General features: G+C 42.0%; 1 protein-coding gene and 1 long non-coding RNA gene across 19 annotated transcripts in view; both read left to right on the top strand.

The window, feature by feature from the left end:
* rapgef2 (Rap guanine nucleotide exchange factor (GEF) 2) overlaps positions 1-10701 on the top strand; it is a 142576-nt gene extending 131875 nt beyond the window's left edge. For 5 of the 18 annotated variants that reach the window (XM_034689718.1, XM_034689716.1, XM_034689729.1 and 2 more), the window contains 5 exons: positions 149-298; positions 2634-2835; positions 3123-3637; positions 4652-4942; positions 7409-7702. In XM_034689718.1, the coding sequence (XP_034545609.1) occupies positions 149-298; positions 2634-2835; positions 3123-3637; positions 4652-4942; positions 7409-7434 (1184 nt within the window). In that variant the 3' untranslated portion in view covers positions 7435-7702. Of the gene's footprint in view, positions 1-148; positions 299-2633; positions 2836-3122; positions 3653-4651; positions 5074-7408 lie in introns of all 18 variants that reach the window. The other 13 variants (XM_034689717.1, XM_034689715.1, XM_034689723.1 and 10 more) reach the window with 8 other exon arrangements.
* A 12975-nt stretch (positions 10702-23676) lies between these two features.
* On the top strand, positions 23677-26286 carry LOC117817600. The gene is made up of 3 exons (XR_004632165.1): positions 23677-23774; positions 23869-23997; positions 25745-26286. It is a non-coding gene; the product is annotated as an uncharacterized LOC117817600 (long non-coding RNA).
* Positions 26287-26645: the final 359 nt, after the last annotated feature.

A 26645-nucleotide genomic window follows, 5' to 3' on the forward strand; every position in this document is an offset into this window, starting at 1 on the left:
GCTGCCACCCAGAGGTTGTCTGGCAAACAAGCAAATGACAAAAAAAAGCAAGAAAATCCCAGACAATGCAGTTTAGCATCCCGGCCCCCTCGGGGAATGGCTGTGTTCCTCGTGTTAATTCTGCTCATCTCCTCGCAAATGTCCACAGGCACCAGTTCCCCGCAGTCTCTGAAGAAGATCCTGTCTCTGTCAGAGGAGGGGAACGAAAGGCACCGCAGGCAGCCAGAGGACACCGTGTCCAACGCCTCCTCCCAGCTCTCCTCCCCGCCAACCTCCCCCCAGAGCTCACCCAAGAAGGGTAAGCCAATAATCCCCCCCCTCCCTCCACCAGTCTCCAGGCTCCTTCCTGCTGTCATTCCATGTTCCACAAATGCCTCCTGGTGGCTGCAAGCGAGCACTGCATACGTCTCAGAAATGTGGAGACAGACTTGTGTTTTCCCTCCAAAATCACACTCACCTTATTTCTTATTCATGACAAACCCAGATACACTAGCTCCTGCTTTGCTACCTGTATAGTAGGAGGTGACAGAGTACAATATTTCTCAGGTGACAGGAAGTGGGATCGTTTCTCAGAAAGACATTGAGAGAAGTTCAAGAAACTCTTGTTGTTTCCTGCTTCAGAAAAGACAACAACAAACCAGAAGTTCAGGCCACACCAGGAACTAAACTATTAATACCATGATGTGTTTATCTTGGTCACAGGAGACACTCTCAGTCCACAGAGTGAGGCTGTGTTTTCGTTGTTAAGCCACTGCAGCTGTCCGTAGGTACACTGATTCTGCTGCTGACTCCTCTGGAGGTGCAGACTTTCACCTGAGCTGGTAGACTTATATTTTAAGTTAAAGATCTGAAACTTGGCTTATTCTTTCAGAGAGATCCTTGCTGTAATATTTTCACCCCACATTACCCAGACACCCTCATGTCATTTTAAAATGAATTTCTGGCTGATTTAATCGTCTTGTTTCCTGCCAAGGTCTGTTAAGTTGTTCAGTCAGTGTCAGCAGTTTGTTTAGATAACTTTTCTTGTTAATGTCCATTAGACACTGATGTTGCTACTGCTTGAAGAGTGAGACTTAAAGGGATAGTGCGTAGAATCTAGTGGCATTTAGCAGAACAGGCTTGGTAGAAATCGAATATGATGTTCTTAAGTGAGTTTAAATTAGCATATAATTATCTGAATATCAAAATCTTTCTGTTATGTTAACTTAGAATTAGACTTTTAGGAGGATGCCATCTTGCAACGCCATGTTCCAGTAGCACAGATCGGACAAACTAGTAACATAGTAGCATTAACCTTTAGTGAATGGACATGAGAAATGCATCTGTTGGAAGATGAAGTAAAAGAAGAAGAGAGTGGTTGTAGTTGTGCACAAAATAACTTGCATTGATAGACTTTGTTGTTAGGAAAACTTGCCACATGGAGGATCATACTTATCATGCATCACAAGGAGCTTCTTGTCCTCAAAGCTCACCGTCGCTTAACCAACAGGAGGGGTGAGAAAGGGACTATTTTGATCAAGAATCTGACTGCTAGATGATGCTAAATATTCCTGTTTCTACACACTGTGCCTTTAAGATTAAATTAACTCTAGTGGCATTAAAGCACACATTGTTGTAGGCTCTCCTTCGGTAGCTCACGGGACAAAACCAGTCAGGTCGATGATACCACCAACAAAAATGAGACATGTAACATTACACAATCAACCCCATAAACAAAACTGAAAACATGATACTGTTACGTATGAAAGTTAAGATGGATGAACTTTAGAAACTAGAGTTTAAACTTTCTCATCGTTGACTCCGTAAAGCTCCTGGGAGTTTATGAGCACCCCGGTCTTAATTGTAACATCACCTGGTGTTAGGTAATCCGGATCACTCTGCACTTCCTCTGACTCATGTTTGCTTCTCATCTTTTATTGTTTGACCTTCCTGAAATATTCATTTTAACTCTCTCCTTTCTTCAAACTCAGACATCGGCATTAAAGAGCTTACAAGGAATTTTTTGCTTAGAGCAGCAGGGAAATATGACCTACAAGCGATTCGGCTGTACAGCTGAGCTACTGTAAATGCCTAAGTGACAGTCGCCTATAACTAGAAAAGATCTCCTTACATGTGTCAGCAGTCAGCTCCAGTCATTTCTGTACTTACAGGACTTTGTTGTTCAATCCCCAGTCACTTCATGCTTATTCTTTTACTTTTCCACACGGCTCAGCAGCGTCTTCAAACCCTGAACGATGTGTTGAACTGCTGTTTCAGTAAGAAGCTCATGCATTCATCCCTAAAGAGCCGGCTGGCTAACTTGGAAACGCACTCTACAATTACCCCTGCAGTCTTTGTGATGCCTCGTTTAAAAACACTTACCCAACAAGAAATGGAAATAGAGCTGATTTATGTTGAAGAATAAAAAAAGTCTATCCACTGTAAGTTAGTTCGAAGTTTAGTATGTTGTGTTGGATCCAAATCTTTATGCAGGAGTCAGTGAGAGGGCTTTATCATCCCTTTTCTCTTTATGAACATTATTGCTCAACTAACTACAAGATGTGACTGTAAAAAACAACATTTTGAATCCCGCTAAGATGCTGAAATTCCCTTTCTTCAATTGAGATTTATTCCTTCTCTCCTCTCACATCAAGGTTACAACCGGATGGGAGACGCCTACTCAGACTCCGGTCACAGTGAGATCTCCTCTCGCTCCAGCCTTGTCAGTAACTCCTCCTTCGACATGGCCCAGGAGGAGCGGAGGCTCCGTCACTCTGGAGGAGTCGTGGAATCGCACATCGTAGGATCACGGCTGGAGCGAAGAGCTACCACTGATCCCGACCAGTACAGCCTTGGGTAAGAACACTCAGAAGTTCATTACCATATATTTTACGTCATCAGTGTTAGAATAGAAGCTGGTCTTAACTGGCTGTCGACTGGACTAACAATCAAATGAAGCCTTGTATGTTAAGATGACCAGACTGAGTTCATCTGAAATAAATGCTGACCTCTAATAAAAGCCTGGTTCAAATAAAGGCCTGGTTCCTTCTGCAGTAGATTAACATAACGGCTGCATAGTTTCCTTTGAGTTGTCTTTGATCTGTTTTAAATATCTGACCTGTAAACGTTTGTTCACCTCACAGGTCGTACTCATCAATGCAGGACTGTCGGGGGATCTACACCGGCTGCCCCACAGTGCTCTCCTCACCCAGCTCAGAGGAGCTGACTCAGGATCAGGGGGATCGTGTTTCTCTGGATGCTGCAGACAGCGGCCGTGGCTCCTGGACTTCCTGCTCGTCTGGGTCCCATGACAACATCCAGACGATGCAGCAGGGCCGTAGCTGGGAGACTCTGGCCTTTGGCGGTGGAGTAGGCGGAGGTGGCATCGGAGGCCTCCCACCCGGAGGACCAGAGGCCTTATTAGGAGGGCCTGCTGCTCTGTGGGCAGCACAGGCCAGGGGGAGCTGGGCGTCTGCCAGCTCCTCCTCGTCCTCAGCGGCGTACTGGGGAGAGGACTCTGAGGGAGACACTGGCACCATCAAGAGGAGGGGAGGAAAGGACGTCAGCGCCGACCCAGAAACTAGTAGCATCACATCCACTGGGTCAGAGGAGGCCAAGCAGCTCGGCCGGCCATCTCCGTCACCCATCACCGCTGGGGGTAAAGGACTCCTCTGTGAGTTTCTGCAGCTCACAGCCCTGATTCATTGATCACTGTTTTAAAACATTTCATATGAAACACGTTGAGTTACTTTGAATTTCTTATCACAGGCAAAAAACAGTAACAACCTGTCACTCATGCACTCCAGGTTTTGTATGGATTAAATGAAGATATCACATGTGAACTATCAGTTTAAACCCAGGCTCAGACCACAGGAGTTATGTGCTGATTCGACCCCCGACCCCTTCATCTTTGATTCTTCCAACTGATCTCTGATTCTTCAATTCCAGTAGAGTCAAAATTGTTTTGTATTTCGAGTTAAAATCGTAGCTACAGCAACACTAAACATCCCAGGCCTTGAAGCTCAAACCAACAAACACAATCTCACCTCCACTTCCTGCTGTAGAGAGGAGTTGTCTGTGTTGTCTGTGTTGGCAACGTCTCCCCAAACATCCTCTCATCCAGAAATCTCAAGCATGTTTCTTTTGTTTTTACCTGCCTGCAAACCATAACTACAGCAGGTTTTAGTCAGTCTCATCTTTGTTTATATCTCCCTCCCTGTGAGAGGCTCACAAATACCCTGAAGTTGAAGATGCCTCTCTATTTTTAAATCTTTCCTGTGTTCTGTAGTTTGAGACATTAGAACTCCTGTGTTCTGAGTCGAGCCTTACAGGTGCTGGTAGGTGGACGTGTTCGTGTTTGGGTATTGTCAGGCTAACTCTTTCCAGCTAAACTAACAGACCTCTCTCTCACATGCTTCAGATTCACAAACATGAGAGGGGTTTAACTTTCCTTCTAATGCATCAGAGTAACAGAAAGGATTCCTCTGGTGCATTCTTGTCACCTGTGGGTTTAAAACACTGACTTTGTAATCACAGTGTTGACGCCCTGAGCAGAGATGCTGTGATTATTTTCAGTAACTTCTGAGCTCGTCTGTTTTTAAAAATGGATTGTGTGTATAAAAGTTTTAAAGTCCCTTCATCATCCTCATCGTCATCTCTTTTCACCCTCCAGCACGGAAAGAAAGTCGTTACCGCGAGCCTCCCCCGACTCCCCCCGGCTACACCGCCCTCACCATCTCCGACCTCGCCGAAGGTCAGCACCCGACCACGCCTGTCCCCGCGTCCACGACGGCGCACACAGGCCGCCGGCCGCCAGACTACACTACAGCCCTGCAGCGCTCACGCATGGTGACCCAGTCTCCCGACTCCCACCAGGCCCACCAGGGGGCGAAACAGCGAGCAGGCGGCCTCCATCGCACACGCTCACCGGCAGAGGACGAAGAAGCTGAGGAGGAAGAGGAGGGTGAGTCCTTGTCTCCCAAACTAATCGCTCTGAGGAAGCCAAAGCCAGTGGCACGGCATACACCTGAGACTCCCAGACCATGAGAGTGTGTGTGCGGAGGTTAACAGGCAGGGCCCCTCTCCCCAAGGCAGGTAAAAACTCATTTATCAGGTTGCCCCCCTCCAATGAACCTGCATGTGAACAGGAACACACACACACCTGGACTGAGACTGACCATTTGTTCACACAGCCTCACACAGCACCAGGAGGACCGGTCCCACTCTGAACCACAATTCTCCATCATGTTCCTAATCAGAGAGTGAAACTCACACATTCAGAATTCATGATGTGGGAATTGTTCATTTGGAGTGGGACCCTCACCTTTGACCCACAATATGTCATCATGCATGAGTCATACTGGTTAGACCAGAAGCTCACTTCTCTTCTACCACACACTGTGCTCTTCTCTCTGTCACACTGTGCTGAACAGCATCCATCAGCAGGCACAGTGCCGTTAGGACACGCTCACCCATGCAGTCAGAATCAATGCCTGAAAACATGCACCTCCATCCTCCTGCACCAGCACGCACCTGGCTCGTCCACTCTCACTCTGGATGAATATTTGTTGATGTAGACGCACTTTTTATATATTTGTAGGTGTGATGTTTGCAAACGTTTTCAGATCCTGATCGATTGTGAGTACTAATAATAGCAAACAGACATGATACAGTACTGTTACTTTGATAAGGAAGAAGTTTTAAAATATATGATCAACAATATTCTAAATATTTGAGAACATTTTCCCCCTTTTAGAACAAAAATCAAATCAGGACAGGCTTAAAATTAACTTGAAGAAGTAAACGATACATGGAGCTTTTCTCAATGTTTGGAAAATGTTTAAAGGCTAAGGGAACAGAGATTCTTTTTCACAATGTCAGTCAAAGTTTGGCTGCTTCTTACACTTCAAATTATGCTGTTACACAGTTGAATTTAGCCCCCAAGGTCCTCTGATTTCAGCTTATGCTCTATAACCTCTGCTAACAATGAAACACACGCGCTGCCCTTTTTAATCAGTCTGCCACCGTCTGCTGGTCATGTGAGCAGAGTGCACACCTGCGCCTCAACACTTTAAGCTCCAGTGAGGACATTTCCGCTGCTCATGAAACAAAGACAATAATAGTGATGCTACAAAAGCTTGCTAGACCACTAGCCACCATTTCTGTAGTTCTCTTTAATGTATGTGTACGCTGCCATTGCAATATAGGTATCAGATGAGACCTGCTGAAGAAGAAAAAGCCTTTAAAAATAAAGTTGGACAGCAATTAATCTCAAGGATTGATACATTTGATATTTACAAGCAAGCAGGATGAGATAAGTCGTCGTAAAACACTATTTAGACATCAGTTATGAACTCTGTTTTGACCTGCTGGGGTCTACGGATGAAAATTTCCCTTATGACTAACTCTGGCATATTTACATTGATGCAACGCTGAAATGTTCATTAGTACGCACTGTCCATTTAAATAAATAAATGAATAATAAAATGAACAAGATAAAGTCAGCAGAGATAAGACTCTCCACTTTTTCACCAATATCGACACAAACCAAAAGTTACTTATAGGAGCTTTAATGAGCTGGATAAACTCACTCTCACATATTTTAAACTCTCTCTCATAATCTAACATTTATGCATTATCAATCCAAGATCTCCTTAAATAATCCTCAGTAGGTCATTCAATTCTTACTGACACTGTCAGAAACAGAAACACTGTTTTCATATTTACGTAGGAGAGAAAGTAAAAAAGAGATAAGTTAAGGAGGTATAAAAAAAGAAACTGGAAAGCTGTCGGTATGTTTGTCTGCTGCTGACGAAGTAGAGCGCTGTGCCCTCCAGAGCGTCGATCATGAACTATCATCAAGTCTTCACAGCAGAGTTCTGGCTTCAGTGTCAGCCTGAGCCTTTCTGCACAGAATCAGGTCTCTCTTCGACTCCTCCCTGTCCCGTTAGTTCAGTTTTTATGCAAAGGATACAAAGAAACAGAGAATAAAAAACCTCAAATCACCTCACCTGATCTAAACGAGGGTAACATCATGGCTGTCCAGGGTTTCATGCTTCATGACGGTGCAGATAGATCTTATACCACCGAGAGTTCAAACAGCCTCTGTCAAAAACACACTGAAGAATAATCAGACTGACAGAGTGTGTATTCGTCAGTGTCATTTCTTAAAGTCGCTGCGAGTTGATTTTCATCTCAAAGTGACACGAATGGAAGGCAGGAAATCAATCTGACAAATGATGGCGAGCGCTGAGAAAGGGGGCATGATTCATGCTTTGAGACCAATGAGAAGACAGCTTTTCATTCCAACTTTAAAGTGCTGCTCTTTTCACCTCTCTCTAAAATAAACACTCTCTAGATCTTTAGAAGAAACTAAAAACAGAGTGTAGCCACACTCCTTCTGACCTCCGTCTTCTCTTTCTCTCCACAGAGGATGAACAGGTGTCAGCGGTCTGAGGGACGAACATGGACCATGTCCCTGTTTTTTGCAGTAACTTGAAGTCCCTTTGGTAAAGGGCGGGCAGGATTAAAGAGACTGACAGACCAATGGACTCATCATCAGTTACGTACGTGCCTGCCTCCTCCACACGGCTCTCCCTCCTGATCGGTAGACTCCTCTGCTCGTCTCCCTCCCCTGCCTTAAAGCATCACAAGGGGGTTGAAAGACCCTGCATGCAAAAAATACTGTGAAGAAGAGATGGAGAGAAGGTCAAAGACGACATAGAAAAAAAAAAGAAATAACGCCTGGCACTTTGGATAAAAAGACTACAGGAACCTAACCGGTGCTGGGAGGGGGTCGACCTCGCCTCATACTCATCAAACACAGAGACGTTGCTGTTTGAAACGGGCGCAGCTTCTTAAAACGGCGCGCTCCATACAGCAACACATCCCACATGTTAACACAGCAGCATCATGACGTGTTGACCTCCATCTGCACTTTCTCATTTTGTACTTTCTAAGAAACAGAACAAACAAAAAAACACACTTTCATTCAAAGACGGAGAGAAACAACGGTTGACTTGACTCTGAAATTTCCCACTTTTCTTTTTTTTGTTTTGATTTTTGTTTCTTTTAGTTTGTTTTTGACTGATTGCACTCTGGGGGCCGAAAGAGAGACTCTCAAGTCAGCTCATTTCTCTGCCTGGACTGAAACAAGCCGCCTGTTGTTTGAGTGTTTGAACTCTTAAATCCAGTATTATCTCATGTGTCACATGTGAAAGATTATCAAGTGTTGGTTCAAATCAAAGCTACATGTAGGAGGAGAGCCGACACGCACAGTGTACTGACACACCTACACGCACACACACACACACACACAAACACACAGAGTACATGACATGTACCAGAACATACACAGAAAGACACAATTTACTTCTAAGAAAAGCACTTTCAGCACAATCCTAGATGTTACCAGACGTTTGGCCTGGATAGCAGGGTATGAGTGAACCATATCTGACTGTCAGCCCGCCTCGGAGCTCGTCTGGTTTTATTAGTCTTTCTATCATCCTGTTGCTCGCTGTTTTGTAACTGGCCCAAAGGTGATATCAAAAAAAAAAAAAAAAAGCACAGAGGTGATGGACCACCTGCTGAAAACTGAGCAAAACATGTCGGACTCCATCATGTTGTTCTCTGCAGAGCGCCAGAGGTACAAGAGGTAGACTGAAGCTAAATAAATACAGAGTGCAGCTGCAGGAGAGGAGACTGAATCCTTGAGGTTCAACCTTTTTAAAAAGCCGGGTAACATTTTACACAAAGGCACACATGCACTGTTAATTAGCGGCTTGTAAGCATGCATATTAGTAGCATCATGGGCTTTTTGAATGCTAATATAAAGCACTCATTGATGCCTTATTAATGCGTGACCCTATTTGACAAACACTATGTAATTAAGTCAGTTTTCCTTCAGCAGGCTTCTCATTCAAACGCTGAGGAGGTTCATATTAACCAGGATGTAGTATGTTTTGCTCTCGAAGCAAATTAAAAGACGGATGTGCAACAAATGAAAGCACATTGATCTGATTTACTTCCTTATTTAAGATTAAAAGGCATTATAGATGAGTTTGAAGCATAAATAATGCCTTATATAACAGGTATAGAGCCAATATGATGCTATCATGCATGCAACAAGCTGCTACTTAGTGGTTAAATGTGTGCTTTAAATTGAAGTGTCACCAAAATCTGATGTTAGGTTTTGGACATTGGTTGAAAATGTTTTAACCACAAAGGTCGATGACTCGAACTCGAGTTACCTCTCGTGCTTTTAGCAAACATCAGCATATTTCAGAAGCTGCCAATGTGTTCAATACGAGCGTGAAACTACCCCTACCTTTACAAATGATCTTGTACAGAGTCTTATAACAATACACACACACACACACACACACACTCGTCCCCTTCAAAATAAAAGTCTCCACATATTCAGAAGAAGTTTTTCTCCTCAGCCTGAACATACATCAAGTGTTTTTGTGAATGTCCAAAGCGCCTTACGATGCCACGAGTGCATCCATTTCTTTGCATGGTCGTTCCCGTCACAAATCACCTTGTTTATAGAGCAGTTTGAATCAAGTGATAGTGGAGAGAAATGCCTTATTCAAGATACTTTCCCCCCCGTCTTTTTTTTAACACATTAAGACTCAGTACAAGATGAAGCTACGTGTTCTGTTTGTGTTTTGTTTTGGCTTTAGACGGCATCATGTTACAGTGAAGTAGATGTTTGTGTCTACACACAGAGCGACGCTGCACCTCTCCTCTGTGCTGATGTGCTCACAGATTTCATCCTCACCTGTTACAGAGCTTTTCCACCACATCTCTCCAATCCGTGGAAGGGACTGAAGAGGTTTTATTTTATTTCTTTGACTCCGGTGGGAAGTTGACAAATGAAGACGTGTTTTTTTTTCTGTTTTTTTTTTCCAAGGCTGCCAATCAGAACAATTCGAGAACATTTGTGAAAAGACACTTTTGGTTTCCTTCTATCACTGAGTCGCACTGATCACATTGATCAGTCTCAGAAACTACAGACTGAGAAAAAGATGAATGAGTGCAGTGTTTTTTCCACTGTGTTCTGTGACTTCACACTCATGATTTCATGTTGGTTTTTTTTGTTATTGTAATTTTTGTAATGGCTGCAGATAGATTGTTAATAATAATTTGTTTGTAATACAGTGGTGACATGCATCATTCACTTTCATTCAAACTCTTGAAGATTATGTGCATATTAGCAGGCCGAGTCCTATTTGGAAAAACAAAAAGTTGCACAAAAATGTACAAGCGTAAAGATAAGTGTAGTAGGTAGAACTGCTACTCCGTTTGATGTGTGATGTCAGTGAGAAATGTACATTTAGCTGGTGATGACCTTTTTTTTTCTTCATTCTTTCTTGTACTACTTTGACCTGTATGTCTTTTAAAAAGACAATTGGTGGAGTACGTATCAGTTGTTTTTGTATTTTTAATACAATAATTGTAAATATTGGTTATATTTTTGTTCAAATGTACTATGTTTATGCCTCAACATCCAGTTTATATGAAGCTGGGAATCAATAAATACTGCATAAAGAATCAACACCTAGGTTTAAAAGCACTCGTTCCTTTCTTCTCATTTGTTTTTCTTCTCCCCCAGATACCGTCTAGTGTTTGCACAAGTCATGGAAGCAACTTGAAAAGTGTAACTCATCTCTTTTCTATCCGACCGCGGTGTGTCAGAGTTAATAAAGAAGACATATTGAAGTCTGCCCTTTCTTTCATTTACTTGTTTTCTGTTGTCTTGTTATCCAGAGCGGTGAGAGTACTTTCAGTCCCAGCTCTAATTTTTTCCTCTCCTCAAACTTATTTCATTCGTTTCTTATATTAGTCGTTTCATTTTATTATATATTTCAAGCCCACTGTGCTCCACGTACCTTTAATGAGACAGAAGTATTACACTGGGTGAGAGTTTTGGGGATACACGCTGCTACAGCTGCAAGGAAGATATTTAATTTGAGCCTCATTTCTCTCTGATTTATTTTTATTTCTAATAACTTTGAAAAAGTTTACAAGTCAAATGAACGAGACATGGGAAGTGTTTATTTGAAGCAGCTGTAAAGAAAAGAAGAAAGGAGTCGCCTCTGGAATCAGAACAGGAAGACTGAAGTGATAAAATAAGGACACACTTGAACGTTGATTTGGAATGATTATATAGCAATATTTAAATCCCCTCTCCTCACAGATCATGTGTAACTTACAAAAAAAGGGAGCAGCAGTTTAGTTTCTTTGAGTAGAAATGTTGCTTTCTTACACAAGGGGGCGCTGTTTCCCTACAAATAGCACACAATCTGCTCTCGCACTGCCTCAATGATGTTCACTGTACAGCAGATTTCATGCAGCGAGCGAGCGAGCTGCTGAGCATATGTTCATTAGGATATTTATGTAACGTGTTTAATTGGCTGTCTCTGTTCTAAAAAGTACTCAACACACAGTTTCTACTTTTAGTTTTTATTTAAAAAAGAGGAAGCAAACTCTTTCCCCTCTCCTGCCTCCAGAGACACAGCCTCTTGATTAGTATGGCCCAGAACACTGTATCCTCTGCTGTTTCTGTGACTGTGTGGGTTCAGATGTGGAGATGCAGAAGCCTGCACAGTTTGACATTCAGTCTGTAGCTTTGTTAAGCATGTCGACACCATATCACAGCCCCACATACCCACTCCTCATGAATTATGCAGGCTGGATGGTCCCAGTTCCCTCCATCATGAAGCCGAGGGCTCCAATTTGTCACACTCTCCAAAAAATGAGGCACGCTTCTGCCATGCCCTCACACACACACTCACACACTCCCACACCAACTTTTAACCTGGTAAATAAGGTGAAACATGTCTGTTTTACTCTCTCTATCCGTACTCATTCTCCCACATACACAGAGAGAGAGGAACATTAAGGAGATCAGAGGGTTTTTGGTGGAAACATGCAGGTTTTGGTTACCATATTCAGATATTTTGTCAGAGCAGTAACAGGGATGCTGCTGCTGCCTCCAGCATTTTGTCACTTTCAATTCTTTTTACAAATTCAAATGTGAAGAGGAGGAACCTCAGGCAGTATTTAGCCACTGGGACTCTTGGAGTTTGTACTAATTGTCTGGTTTTGTTAGCAGTTTCACCAAAGCTCAATTATTTCACAGATTGAAATGATGTTATATAAATCATTACCCAGCTGTGTCACATGCTGGATTCTGATTGGTCAAACCCTGCAGAACAATGGTAAATTACACTCAATAGCAAAAGCAACACCAGGGACATCTTGATTACACAAACCAATCCACGTAAAGTAGTCCATCATATTTCACCTCTGCCTGTCGACACTGTGGCAAAAACAGGTATTTCTCTCTTAGTCTGGTCTTGAGAATCCAGAACAGGTTCAGCTACCTGGCTCAGATGTCAGAGCAGCTTGAGGAGCTGTTGGGCCCCATACATCTGTGACAGGGAAAAGTTAATCTAGATCCTGTCCTGCAACCCGGGCAACAGTAGCAGAGCTGGAGAGTGTATCTTTAAGGTGCCAATCCTTATGTGTCTGAAAATTACACTATACTTGCCACACTCACCCCACTGTGAAATGTTTCCCCATGTCTCTTCACATGATGTATGTGTGCACACATCCCTCGGCCACCCATGCCCTCAGTTGGGCCAGCCCAGTATGAGAAGTCTAGACACACTGTTGGTTATAGATGAACGCATTCGTGAAGAGTTATCCCAATACCAAAACCAGAACTTGAACAGAAACCATGATGTTAATAACCCCTTGAAAAAATATCAACTTATTTAAATCGCCTTCATTGCTCAGCTGTCCCTGATTTATGGATTCATTATGCAGCCAGCTTTTGTTTTGTAACAATAATAAGAATATCTAATTTGAGGTATCTTGTCACATGGCTTTTGAACAGGATTTAGAGTAAGAAAAGCATCATTGATTTTGAAGTGGACAACCCCTCCAGAAAAACAAAGATGTGTGTGGTTCCCAAGACTGTGGAGGCTAAATTCAATAAAAGATGTTGACCCAGATTAAAGTCAGTTCTGTGGATCTATTCGAAGACTCTATCCAAATACAGCTCACGTGAACCAGTCAAGCTGTTTTCACTTGTTGGAGTCTCTGGCAAAGAAAAACTGCACAGATCTCAGTGTTTCACATATCGATCAGGTCTTCACACTTCACACTTGTGCATGAGTAGGAGCAGCTCCTGCCATGTTCTTATTATTAAATGCACCGAGTATTTCACTGTGTTTGAATAATAAATGTGGTAGCTGCTGTCCAACATGGATGTGCGAGCTCAGGAGCTGCTCTCTCATGGTATTTTCCACTCAAATCTGTCAGCACTACCAGACCTCTGACTGTAGCTGTCACCAAATGTATATGAAGTTTGACACAAAGTAATGGTAAAGAAATGATTGCATATGAAATGGATCAGGGATTCATAAAAATACAGAATATAATTAAAGGTCAATAAAATGTTACATGTAACCACAGCATAACATTTGAAGCACTGGAAATCCAATGCAGGGTTACCAAAAAGGCCCTAAGCTAATACATAATAATATGTGCATGTTATTATGACACTGGGCGCTAAGTTTGATCTTAATACTAGCTGATACACATGTTCAGATATTGGACCTGATATCTAGAGGGGAAAAAATGATATCTCACATGTCTACTTCAGCCATTTGTCTCACCGCAGAGAGGGAAAGATAAAATGCTCCTTCTCTGAAGGAAAATGTTCCTGTTCACTCTGGGCTGTCAAAGAACTGTTTATGGGTTAAAATCAAAAGTTACTTAACTGTCTTAGTCACACACCTTTCAACACTTACTTAAAGTTTTTTCCATTCAATGTAGAATATGATTTGAATAAGCTTCATTGTTCTAATTTCTTTATTCCTGAAGTTTAACTACAGAGTGAAAAAAAGAGACAATAATCTCAGGGGAAAAAAAGTGACCTTAAAAAGTTCTACATACTTTTCTTTGATTCCCCCTCAAAACAAACTGAGGAGCCCCAATGCTGACAAATCATGTTTCCATTGTGATAAAATATTCTCTGTGCAGCCGCCTGCATTAGAAAGATAACTGTGACTGACACAAGGATGGAAGTGGAACCAAAAACAACAAAAAAGTACCTCGAGCACCGCCGCTGCATGAAATTAGAGGAAACACGGCTGTAATCTGCGTCTGACAGTGAAACCACCCCCTGACTGCAGCCTCTGTGGCTGTGCTGTCCCCTCAAAACCACCAGGGGGCACTCTTCGATATGAAATGCAGCCAGATGGACATGTCCACTCTTTCCCTGGGCAATGGGCCTTATCAAGGGGTAGCAGGCGGCCAGTGGCCCTCTGTAGATAGCCGGCCGGTTATGTGTGTGAAGCCCAGGCCCGGAGTCGTCGACCGTGTTCAATCGAGGCAGCCGTGGGTCATATTATGGGACTGTCTGGATTCCTTTCATGGTAAATTGGATGAGGGCTGCGGCTCTGGAGCTGAGGGGGAGTGGAGATGTCACAGCGTTCAGCGGCCTGTGTCTGGGGCTGCACACAGGCCCGAGCAGACAATTCAGTTAAAAGCTGTCAAGAGTCGAAGAACTGAGAAAAAGAAAGATGAATAAAAACTGTACGCTCCTCTGCCCAGGTGCTTTCCTGCACATTTCACTGTGGCGAAATCCCGTCAAGGTTTTGGGGGAGCAGTTTACACTAGATTTGAGTGCTTTTTTTTGTTTTGATTGAGAAAAATGTTTCCCACTGTAGACAGTTCATAAGAGGAGAGCTGCTGTGTTACTCTCAAACACCCTGTAGGGAGTCTGTAATGGAATATCAGTATGACATTCTGTAATTACTGTAAGTTTCTCCTCTGGGTTATCACACTGTATATCTCTGTGAAATATTTTACATTTCTCTATTAAAAAGATCCTCATAATATCACAACTACGTGAAATACATCAGAACAATGTACTATCCTGAAACATGGTATGGTAATACATAACATCATGGCAATACTTTGAGGGCTGTATCTTTCTTGAGAGCACCCATTGGTTCCTGAAGAGGGAATATAAAACCATAGGAGGGTAATCAAAGATTTCATAGATACCAGTATAAGATAATCAAAGAGTTTCTTTAGCTGAAAATCTGTCTCCCAGGCTGACATAATGAAAGGTGAAATGAGTATAACAGGTCTGCTTCAATGCCTCATTTATTAGCCCTAACATCTTCAAAACGGATGACTCATAATAGACTCAAAGACCCGCCTCCCCCATAAAGTGTGTATAAATAGTGAGGTGTGAGTTCAAGACCAACACAGTTTTGTGTACCAGGCTGTAAACATGTTTATTTCTGCTTTACAAATGGGCACCACATTGGTGATAATAAAGTCTTCTTGATTTTTTGAGCCAGCCTCAAGTGAACTCTCAAGAAGCTGCATTTCCTTGACAAGTTTATTTTTGGGGTTTTTATGCCTTCATAAAGAGGATATGATGGTGGATGAAGTAGGAAACAAAGAAAGAGAGAAATAGAGAGAGAGAGAGAGAGAGAGAGAGAGAGAGAGAGAGAGAGTGGGAGGGCTGCCATGCTGCTAAGGACTGCATGTTGGATTGAGGACAACAGCTTCTGTACATGGGGTGCAATTTAACCCTCCTGCTATGTTCATTTCTTAGGGACAGCAATAATGTTCGTGGGTCAACTTGACCCGGGGCATGTTTAATTATCCAGAAGTGTCAGAACCCAAAAAATCCCAAAAGCACATTTTTTTAATGTAATTATTAACTCCATTACTTACCATTAAAATCAATATTTAGTGCAATGGTGTTCTTTAATCCTCACAGATCATGGTTCAATGAGGATAACTCACTTGTTTTTATGAAAATTCATGTTAAAGCTTTTTTTAATGTACTGTACATTGGAAAGACCTAAATATAAATACAATAGTTTTACATGACATAGATTTTTGTTTATTTCATTTTTATTTATTGTTTTATGAAGTGATGTTGATAAATTAACAGGAGACACCTCTTCTGTCACATGCTGCCCAGATTTTGATGCTGTATTTAGCTGGCTTGGAAGGCATTTATTGCCTAAAATGGAAGGAACCTCTGAATGCCACTAGCCTTTCATCCACTGTGACATTAGGGCCTGGGTTATGGAGGAGTGGAAGTTGCTCTACCCACTTGTCCCTCACTGTTCTAATGGCTGACAGCTTGTCTCTATTCGATCTCAGCTCCTGCAGTCAAATGCCGAAGTGTCCTTGGGCAAGACACTGAACCCCAAACTGCTCAGTTGTTCAGCGGTGTATGAATGTCTAGAATGAGATTAGCTAATACTGCTGGTCCCTTACTATAGCAGCCTTGATGTCTGTTACACAAGTCACTAGTATTAGTATTTTAATCATTTTTTTTTATTGTACAATTTAAAAAAAATACTGCAAACATATCCACAGAACCAGAACCAAACTCAAGCCAACAGAAACAAGAACCAAACTCAAGCAAACAGAACCAGAACCAAACTCACACTGCAAATATGTGAAAGGAACCATTTTTATTTCATATATTGATTACGCTAATTAAGGCAAGTAGAAGAAGTTTCATATTGAAAAAAAACAACACTTTTAACACTTTGAAAAGGGTCAATCTGACCCTGAACATAACAGGAGGGTTAACCACCAGGCTAAACCAGCCTTCTGGGACAGCAGTTTGTAGCACTCCCAGCACCTTCATTTATGACTACCAGAGGCTACCACTTGATTTCTCTGTATGAGGGCCTGATCCCAATCCTAATGTCCACACTCACAGACTTTGAGATGCATTTTTGCTAAGTGATTGAGTGTTAAGTGCTGTCAAAACATTAATAATGTGAGTGCTCTGATACAGGCATTAAAACACTAGATTAGGCACTTTCAATGAGTCTGAGTGTCTGCAGACTTTCCTGTAGAACTTCTCAAGAATTCATAGTAAACTAGTAAAGGACATAGTTATTCAGCCCCAGACTAAATATAAGCAAATGTTTGTTTATTGAAGTAGAATTAAGTTTAAAGGGTAATTTCCAACCAAACTCAGTCTCAGCAGATGTCTCTCTAACATGAGACTGGTTCAGCTCAAGGTTTCTGCCTGTTAAAGGAAGTTTGCCCTTGCCGTCGTAACTAGAAAAAACTTGCTGCAAAGTGCTCTGCTCATTGTGGATTAGGATTGGATCAGACTGAGTCCCGTCTGTAAAATTGGACTGCATCTTATCCTATATTCATGTTAGGTCTTTGTTAATAATTCATCATAGAGTACGGTCTAGACCTGCTCTGCTTGTAAAAGCTTCTTGAGAAAACGTTTCTTGTGATTTGGGGCTATACAAATAAAGATTGATTGATTGAAACCACATGACAGGTAAAACCACAAATGGACGGACCTCTGTGAGCTAGTTCAGGCAGGAAACTCCAGCTGCACTGATTCCACACTTGACATGCATCCTTCTCACAATCACATGACAAACACATCCTCCCAATGTGGCTGTCTATTTGAGCTGCAAGTTTCCCGGTCTCTGCCTCTGCTCTGTCATTGCAGCCACCACTGCCCTGTATCAGCACAGGGCTCAACTTTCAGCCCCAGCACCTCCTCGGCACTCACCTGCAGGCTCCAGCTTTAAGGGGGTTTTAGATATTATTTCATCACTCCTTAATTTCTGTACGGAAGAAATAAAACTGGGAGGAGTGAAGAGGTTGGAGCGTGGACACCAAGCACAACTTTCTGCAGCTGCGATTAACATTTGAAACTATTAAAACACAAGTTGTCTGACTGAAGTTAGCTCATCTTTAATGTAACTGACAATTACATACTAGAGATCGGATTGTTCAGATTCTGTAACAGCACATTTTCTCTCAAGGCAACATGTTAGGTCATGATAATGTGTCCCATTCCTTATTTTTAATACCCTCTCAAACTTTCACAGAGTCACTCACTGAACATCTGATGTCATTAAAGTCCATGAAGGTTCAGTGCTCAGGCTTTAGAGTGCAGAATTGAGTTGTGCAAATAGAGATTCACACTCTATCCTTCAACTTCTCAAACTGAGATACACCCTTCAGTAACAAATTTCCAATTGCCACTTTAAGATATCTAATAAAAACCAGTGCTTTAAATCAGCATGACACCAGCAGTTGTTGCTGATAAGCAGCCCCAAACTATTCACATATCTGATTATCTCTCATTGGCTGTTTGGTTATTTTTCAGAGAGGAACTTGTTTCGTCTGTTTTGCTCCAGTGTTGCGTTTCCACGACTCGATTGCCTGGCTCTTGAGTCCACGCTGCAGATCTGCTGATAGTGAGGTCTGACTCTGACAGAGCACCTGCAAATGTGAAGAGATAACAAGAGGAGCTGCCCGATGACAAAAAAACCCAGCTAAGAACTCATTTACTTCCTTTAAAATATGATCTTTCTAACTTTCTATCTATCTATCTATCTATCTATCTATCTATCTATCTATCTATCTATCTATCTATCTATCTATCTATCTATCTATCTATCTATCTATCTATCTATCTATCTATCTATCATTAAAGTCCCCCCCCCCACGGCTCCCAGTGTCTCTCACACACTTTTCCCATAAATGAATCCGTGCCTCCCTGCTCTCTGCCCCCTGTGAGATATGAGTCAGTGGAAGCCGTCGCCTGCTGCAGTAATGACTCTCTTGTCATTCATGGTGCTCGCAGATGAAATCACAGAGCGGGAAAACATCCCCTCAGCATCTGCTGTGGGGTAGAATAAAGAGCAGGGGCATTACCTAAATGTAGACACACATGACTGCTGGCTACAACAGTTTTACAGTGATAGAAACATGACATGGGCATTTTGAAATAGTATTATTGTTATTGTGGATTAGCATCAAGACTGGGACTGGAGACATAGCTATCTTCATTCTGAGAGAAATAGTCCAGTCAGCCCTGCTTTACTTAGTGTACAATTACAACTACTGGTTTTAAGTTTTGTTATTTATAGCATCTCAACATGCTGCTGTAGTTTAAACCTGAAAACAAGGCAAAGCCAACTTCATTCAACTAAGGAATCTTATTTACTAACCTTTGGACAGCAGCACACAGCATGTGAGCTTAGCGGAGCACAAAGACAGCTAGCTTCTATTGGAGTTTTATCCAAAGGTAACAAAAGCTATCGTTCAGACCACAAAAACTACATATTTAAAGCTGCTGTGAGGAACTTTTAGCTCGTATCGATTCTGGCGCCACCTTGTGGACAAAGTGATACCTCTTATCTCTTGTCCTGTACATGCAAAATAAGTGTCTTCAGACAATAACCTCATCCTGTTGTCTTTTAACATTAGACTTATCTTACAATGTGATTATTTGCAATGAAAACAGCCAAAAAAAGGGTGTTTCTAAAGCGAGATGTCAATCATCTGTTCTGACACCTACCCCTTCAGAGCAGTTTTAGACATTAAAATGACAACAGAGAAGGTATCAGTGTTGTTGTGGATGGTCTTGTTTGCTTTTGAGGGTCATAACGAGGCACCAGTATCAGTTTCAGTCTGTTTCTCAGCCAGTTAAAAACTCCTCATAGTGCCTTTAATAAATAACATACAAACGCATATTTAAAAACTAAGTGCCATACTTTTTTTCCCCCTGGGGTTTGCACATTTTTGATCTGAGCAAGCTGTCTCCCTGGGTCCAGTCTTTGTCGTCAGCTAGCTACGATAGGCTAACCAGCCATTGCATGTAGCTATACATGATAGGCTACCAGCTAGTTAAGCTATAGTAGGGTTGCCAACTTTCTCACTACTAAATAAGGGACAGGTTGTTACGGATTGTAACCAGGACTGGACCCAAAAGCAGAACTCAGGCAAAGAGGGTTTGTGAAAATACAAGTCTTTATTTGGAGTTCACCCTGTGGTAACGTGAGTACAGAGCGGAGCAGTCCCTCTCTCTCCTCTCTCTCTCTCTCTCTCTCTCTCTCTCATCTCTCTCTCTCTCTCTCTCTCTCTCTCTCTCTCTCTCTCTCTCTCTCTCTCTCTCACCACACACACACACACACACACACACAGAGGGTAACTGGAGCTCAGGCAAAGGCAGGCATGTTCAGCAACAGACAGGGAAGCGATCAGCACGAGAGCAGGACGCATGCACGGCAATCTCTGAAGCAAGATGGAAACACACAAGGACGTCAGCTAAACACACGGACTCAGAATACCACTGAAAACTGAAGTACGATCTGGTGATGAGTAGGAGGAAATCCAGAGGCTTTATAGTAGAGGGTTGATTAGTGAATAGCTTCACCTGGTGCTGCCTGTTGATTGGAAACCCCGCCCACATTCATCCACAATAAACAAACAAGGGGAAGAGACACAGGAGGAGGAGTAACAGACAGGGAAATGACAAAACACACACACAAGAGGGAGAGGGCTGCCATGATGAGGATCATGACACAGGTGCCACGGTGCCATGGTGGTGTGAGCATGATGTGTGAATTGAGATATATTCTGATTCTGATTCAACTGGAAATGCAGAAAGTGTGTATATTCCCTTTAATCCTTACTGTATCATTATGTTACTTCATATGAATAAACCTCAAAGAAACCACAGTTTGGCTCTTTACATCAAAAAACAGGCAAAACAAACATTAAATGCAAAGAGGAGTATGACTCACCAAATGTTACTTCTTCCGTGGATACTTTTTGCTGCTCTTGACTGACTCAAGCTGTCTTTTGTCCTTTTGCACAGCCAGAGAGAAGTCCACATGGCAAGTCACAGTTTACAGATATTTGAAGTTAATTTGTGATCAGTTCTGTGCTGCATCTGTTTCTTGAGTCTGACCATTTATTGGCCATCAGAGAGAAAATCCTCTCCACACTTTTTTGCTTTTTTTTGGCGCATCTGCACTGCATACAACTGATGAGTGTGAGGGGGGCTGTGATTGGATGACAGGAGTGTGATTGCACATGATCTGCCACTGCCGATTTATCTGATCTAGGATCTGTAGAGTGCAGTCTGCTGTATTTACAAGATTTAATAATCAATATACCAGACAACTGAGGTCCCGTATGAAACAAACCATCCATCCATCAATCCATCCACCCATCCATCCATCCATCCATCCATCCATCCATCCATCCATCCATCCATCCATCCATTAACTTGACCGCTTATCCCGTTAGGGGTCACAGGGGGGCTGGCTTCGGGCGGAAGGCAGGGTACACCCTGGACAGGTCGCCAACCTATCACAGGGCTAACACAGAGAGACAGACAACCATTCACGCTACACTCACACCTATGGGCAATTCAGAGTGATCGATCAATCTGGTGAGCATGTTTTTGGACTGTGGGAGGAAGCCGGAGTACCCGGAGAGAACCCACGCATGCACGGGGAGAACATGCAAACTCCACACAGAAAGCCACCTGCCTGGCTGGGGACTTGAACCAGGAACCTCCTAGCTGTGAGGCAACAGCGCTACCCACTGCACCACCGTGCAGCCCTGAAACAAACCAATTAAGCCCAATATTCGGGATGTCCCGGCTAAAATGGGACAGTTGGCACCCTAGGCTAGTGCTGTAGTCCAGTCAGCCCTACTCAACCTGATTGTAACAACCAAAGGAATGGTTTCACAACTTTGGTATCTCTAGCTAGCATCATGCATCATTCAACCAAGGAATCATTCTGGAAATCACTACCAACTTTTGGACAACAAACAGCCTGTTAGCTTAGCAAAGCACCAAGACAGCTAGCTTCTATTCAAGTTTTATCTACAGGTTACAGAATTGATCTTTAAGTACCACCAGAATCTATAAATCTAATGTATAACATACATGTCCCGAGCAAGCTATGATTGGCTAGCAGGCTGTTAATGGTAGCTTTGTATTACTCTAACTTTAAATTCTGTGACAATGCTCAGTAAAGAATATTTCCCCCTGGCTCTCTCCAGCTTAAACAACACAGAAAGTCTGAAAATGTGTCACCTGACTCACTGATACAACAGATCTGACACTTTATATCCTGCAGAAACTGACGAACCAGGCTACATGTTGAGTAGATGATCAAAAACTTGGTGAAACTATCAGCTATTTTCCAGGTTCAGTCACCTTCATCAGTTCTGAACAATTCAGTGAAACACGTTTCGTGCTATTTCATGCTGTTTCCATATTACAGAACAAAGAATGTAAAGAAAAATGAGGCCATGTGAGGAGCCCATGAATGCAGCGTCATTGAAGCTTTGATACTCTTCACCTGAGTTTACAGGCAAAAAAGAGTACATGGCATCATTCACACAAAAAATTTGAATCTGTATTTTTATTTTCAGAAAAAATAATAAGCACCTATTTTGATTTGATAAAAGCTTTTGAAGGTGAAAGTAGAAAATTAATTCATTTGAAGGCAGTTGGAGTAGCACCAAAGTCACGCTACGTTACAAAATATAGTTCTCAACAAGTTCTCTTGGCTGTGTGTAGTTGAATCTTGTGTACTGTACACTTGCGTCGCTGACATCTTAAGTATAAACACAAAAGCTTTACATCCAGCCAAAAAAAAATCAATGCTGGAGGGAAGCAAATGTGTAGGAAGCATGAAACTCAATAAGTGACTCATTCCCTTGTGTGTTTCAAATGCTGTGTTCTGCTGCTTTTCATCCAGCTGAAGGATCTCATTTGATCGCTATCCAAGCTGTAAATATAGCTGTGAGCCATGCTTTGAGATGCTTTAGATTCAAACGGTTCTTTTAAGGGAACCACCGCCCATGGATTTGTGCACAACCTGACTCACAATAAGCTCGTTGGCATGCAGAGCAAAGGGGGCTCTCCGTTTTAACAGCCTGCATCGGCTGAGTGTGTTCGCATGTGATTAAAAGCACTCAACCTACTGGGGAGTGATATTTCAAATGAAAAAACAAAAGGAATAAGGAGTCTGTTATGAAGTAATAAGCCATGAGTTAACTGGGTACAATCTAATGAGTCATGTGAATTTTTTAATCTTTGGATGAATATTTCAGTGATACCGAGGGATCACTGCTGAAAATGTCAAAAGTAAAACTGCTAATGTCGCAATATCTGATTTTCTCCACGGGGATCATTAAAGTCCCATTATTCCTCTCCCAGATTGTGACTGCAGTGTAAGCAAAGGCATTTAATTTCGTAATAACTTCAGTATAATCCATGATGACATTTACTTCAGCCACACAGTTTTAAGGAGGAACGTGGAAAGCATAAATTCCAGGATTTGTGTTGGACTTGAAATTTAAATAGAGTGTTGTAAATGCATGAAGCTCCTTCTTTTTATATGAAAAAGCCATTCAGTGTTTGACATTGGTGTGGCTGGAGACAATGAATGGTACACAGAGTGGATTTATTGTGAAACATATTTATACATGGCCAATTAAGCTACAGCAGAGCCTCGATTTCCATTCCAGCATTAAGGTCATGGGTTCAGAAATACTGACACTGTTATGATTTAGTGGAAATAAAGTCAGATTGAGACTAAATGAGATATAATGCATTGCTGTACAACATTATTGTAGAGTTCCCTCACATAACTGACTATAAATATTGAATTATAATTGAGTCTTTTCTAATTTAGGCTTTACACTGTCTGAACTACAAATGTTGATATTGTCATGATTTGGATTTTTAGTTGCATGTTTAGAAGTCTGTTTCCCTGCTGTGTATGTGTGGTTTTTTTGGTTTCCTGTGCTCTTTTTCAGAGGCTGGGTATGGTCACCAGGTGCTGGGCTCTCCACTCACCTGTGATCCATCTACTCCTGATTAGCCGCCTCATATACGCTCCGGTCTTCTCCCCACATGCTGCTAGATTGTGACCATTCCTCAAGTGGTATTATTGGCTCCATAAACAGTGATTTTATTGTCAAAGATTGTGTTACCTGTAGCTTTGTCCTGTGCCTAACTTTTTGCTCTTCTGTCTCCAGTGCCTCACCTCTTGCTGCCCAGCCTCAGCCACATCCAACGCATCTCAACCGCCTCAACCTAGCCAGCTTTGACACTTTCATCCACACCTCTACTATCCAGCCTCTGGGCCTAGTTCTCCTCCAAACCCTGTATGTGGTTTGCATTTTGAGTCCGGTTGACATACTTGGGTACAAACCATAACAGATATTAGGCTGCAGTGCTTCTTTCCTTGCAAAGCAAAAGGTAGAACAAATCATATACCCTTATTTCGGGTGAAGATTTCCAGCTATGCCGGGTTGGCATTACCATTAAAGGAGATTTAAGACATATGTTTCTCCAGCCAAAGCCAGAAAGTATTTCTGATGTATCTTGGTGGCTGCTGTTTGGAGCATTGATGCAGGCTCACTTTATTTGCAGCTTCAAATTGTCAACAAAATCATAAAGTACCAAACTTCTGTTGTTTTATGGCTCTCTATAATTTGGTTGTTGGAACTATAAACTAGTATATAGCAGCTTACAGCTACTTGACACATCTTGTAACAGGTTTGATGTTGTGGGAGTCTCCATGGGTCAGTGGAGTTGCAAACAAGACTCAAACAACTTATTAAAAAAGCCGGTCCTCCGTATAACATCCCATGGATTTGTGTTCACTAGATTTGTGAGCTGTAGAGGTTGTCATGGTTTGGGGATTTTGTTACTTTAGACAAGCCAGGGAAGCTGTGCCCCCCGTGTTTAAGCCAAGCTAGACTTGCTGGTCGTAGTTTCTGCTGCTCCTGCAGGTTTTCAAATACAAACATGTCTGCAATGTTTCCAGGTATGAACGGTTCCACCTAGCCTTGCACTCTAATGTGTTGGTCAATAACACCATCTTCAGCACGATGGGCTCTACACATTTTATGATGCTTGTTTTGACACAAATCAAGTCAATCATAAATATATCCAGTCGATTCCTCATTGTGTCGGCAGCTTGTTGATGGCAGCATCCTGGGTAGATGCCATAACATTTGAAATCCAATATTCAGTGTTCCTCCCTCGGGCTGGATGCTGTATTATCCAGCTGCTGTGACACTCATCAAAACAATGAGCTGACATTCACCTCCCTTCTGAACCTCTAATTGGCTATTAGGTCTAACTGGGTTTGAAGGGCCACAGACATTTCCCTCTCACATCACGTCCCACCTCTCATAGGTCGGATCACCAGCACACTGTCTCACCGCTCTGGCAAGCGGCCCACATAAGGGGGGTCACTCATGCTGCTCGTTATTTGGAGCAGAAGTGATTTGAGGATAAGCAGGCAACTGTGTCAAAGCTCAGGTGTTTGTTTTTTTCTGTCACTCTGAGGCTACACTTTATGTTTGATTGATTATTGGCTGACAGAAAACATTAATCAGTTTTTTTTAAGTTGTTTGTCGAGCAGCACAGCTAGTATTTCCTGGCTGCAGCTTCTCAAATATGGTTTTTAGGAAATTTCAGGAAAATATTCCTTAGTGTGAAACTGCAAAGAATTAGGAGGTTTCTTCTTCTTCAGTACTTAATATCATTAGAAGATTAACAGCATCTGGAGAAATATCTGCATAAAAGGGACAAAGCCGACAACTCATACTGGATGGCCGTGATCTTTGGGAACTCAGGCAGCACTGCATTGAAAACAGACCTGACTCTGTAGTTGAAATCACAGCATGGGTTCAAAATCACATCTAAATACCATTGTCTGTGAAAACTGTTTTTTGCTGCATTCGCAAATGCAGCTCTCACCTATTCCCTTCAAAGAGGAAAACATATAAACACAATCCAGAATAGACGTCCCTGGATTTCCTGAGGCCATTTAAGATTGACAGCGGCAAAGTGGAAAACCTTCCTGTGGTCTAACAAATCAAATTCTGTCATTCCTTTCAGAAATCATGGATGCTGCATCCTCCACTCTAAAGAAGGGAGGGACCACCTGGCTTTTTATCGGCGCACATTTTGAAAGTGAGCATCCGTGGTGGTATGATGATGCATAAGTGCCGATTGCACACTTTTTAGAACAACATATGCTGCCATTCAGACAATGCCTTCTTCAGGGATGACCCAGAAGATGCTAAACTACATTCTATATGCAGCATGGCTACGTAGCAGAAGAGTCTTGGTGCTAAACTAGCCTGCCTGCAGCCCTGACTTGTCATTTGAAAACATTTAGTGCATCAAACAATGAAAATATGACAAGTGAGACCCCAAGCTGTGAGACAGCTAATATCCTCTTTCAGGCGAAAATGGGACAATCTTGCACTTTTCAAACTCCATAAACTTGTCTCCTTTGTTCCCAAATGTTTACAAAGTGTTGCTAAAAGAAGAGGTGATGCAACACAAAGTTAACATGCTCCTGTCTCAACTTTTTAGAAATGTGTTGCTGAAATAGAATTTAGAATAAACATATATTTTTCATAAAACTATAAAAATGTTCATTTCAACATCTGATTTACTTTCTTTGCAGTATTTTAAATTAAATGTAGAGTTTAAATGATTTTGAACCATTAAAATTAGTTTTATGAACTTTTACAGTGTCCAAACTTTTTAGAATTAGGGTTTTAAAACAAAATAAACTTAGCTCATCTGATAATCATTATATTTGTCATATTCTAAAGTGTTAAAATAACTGTCTAGACTTTAATAGTGGTACGTCACAGGAAAAATAGCAAAATTACCCATTACTAAAATTATTTATTACAATAAGTATTCTTATTACAGCTCCAGAATATTCAAGGCTGACAACAGATGTCAATTATTTGTATTAATGCAGCTAGAAATCAACCTTTAA

The sequence above is a fragment of the Notolabrus celidotus genome, chromosome 8, assembly GCF_009762535.1.
Source record: "Notolabrus celidotus isolate fNotCel1 chromosome 8, fNotCel1.pri, whole genome shotgun sequence".
NCBI classification, from domain to species: Eukaryota; Metazoa; Chordata; class Actinopteri; order Labriformes; family Labridae; genus Notolabrus; species Notolabrus celidotus.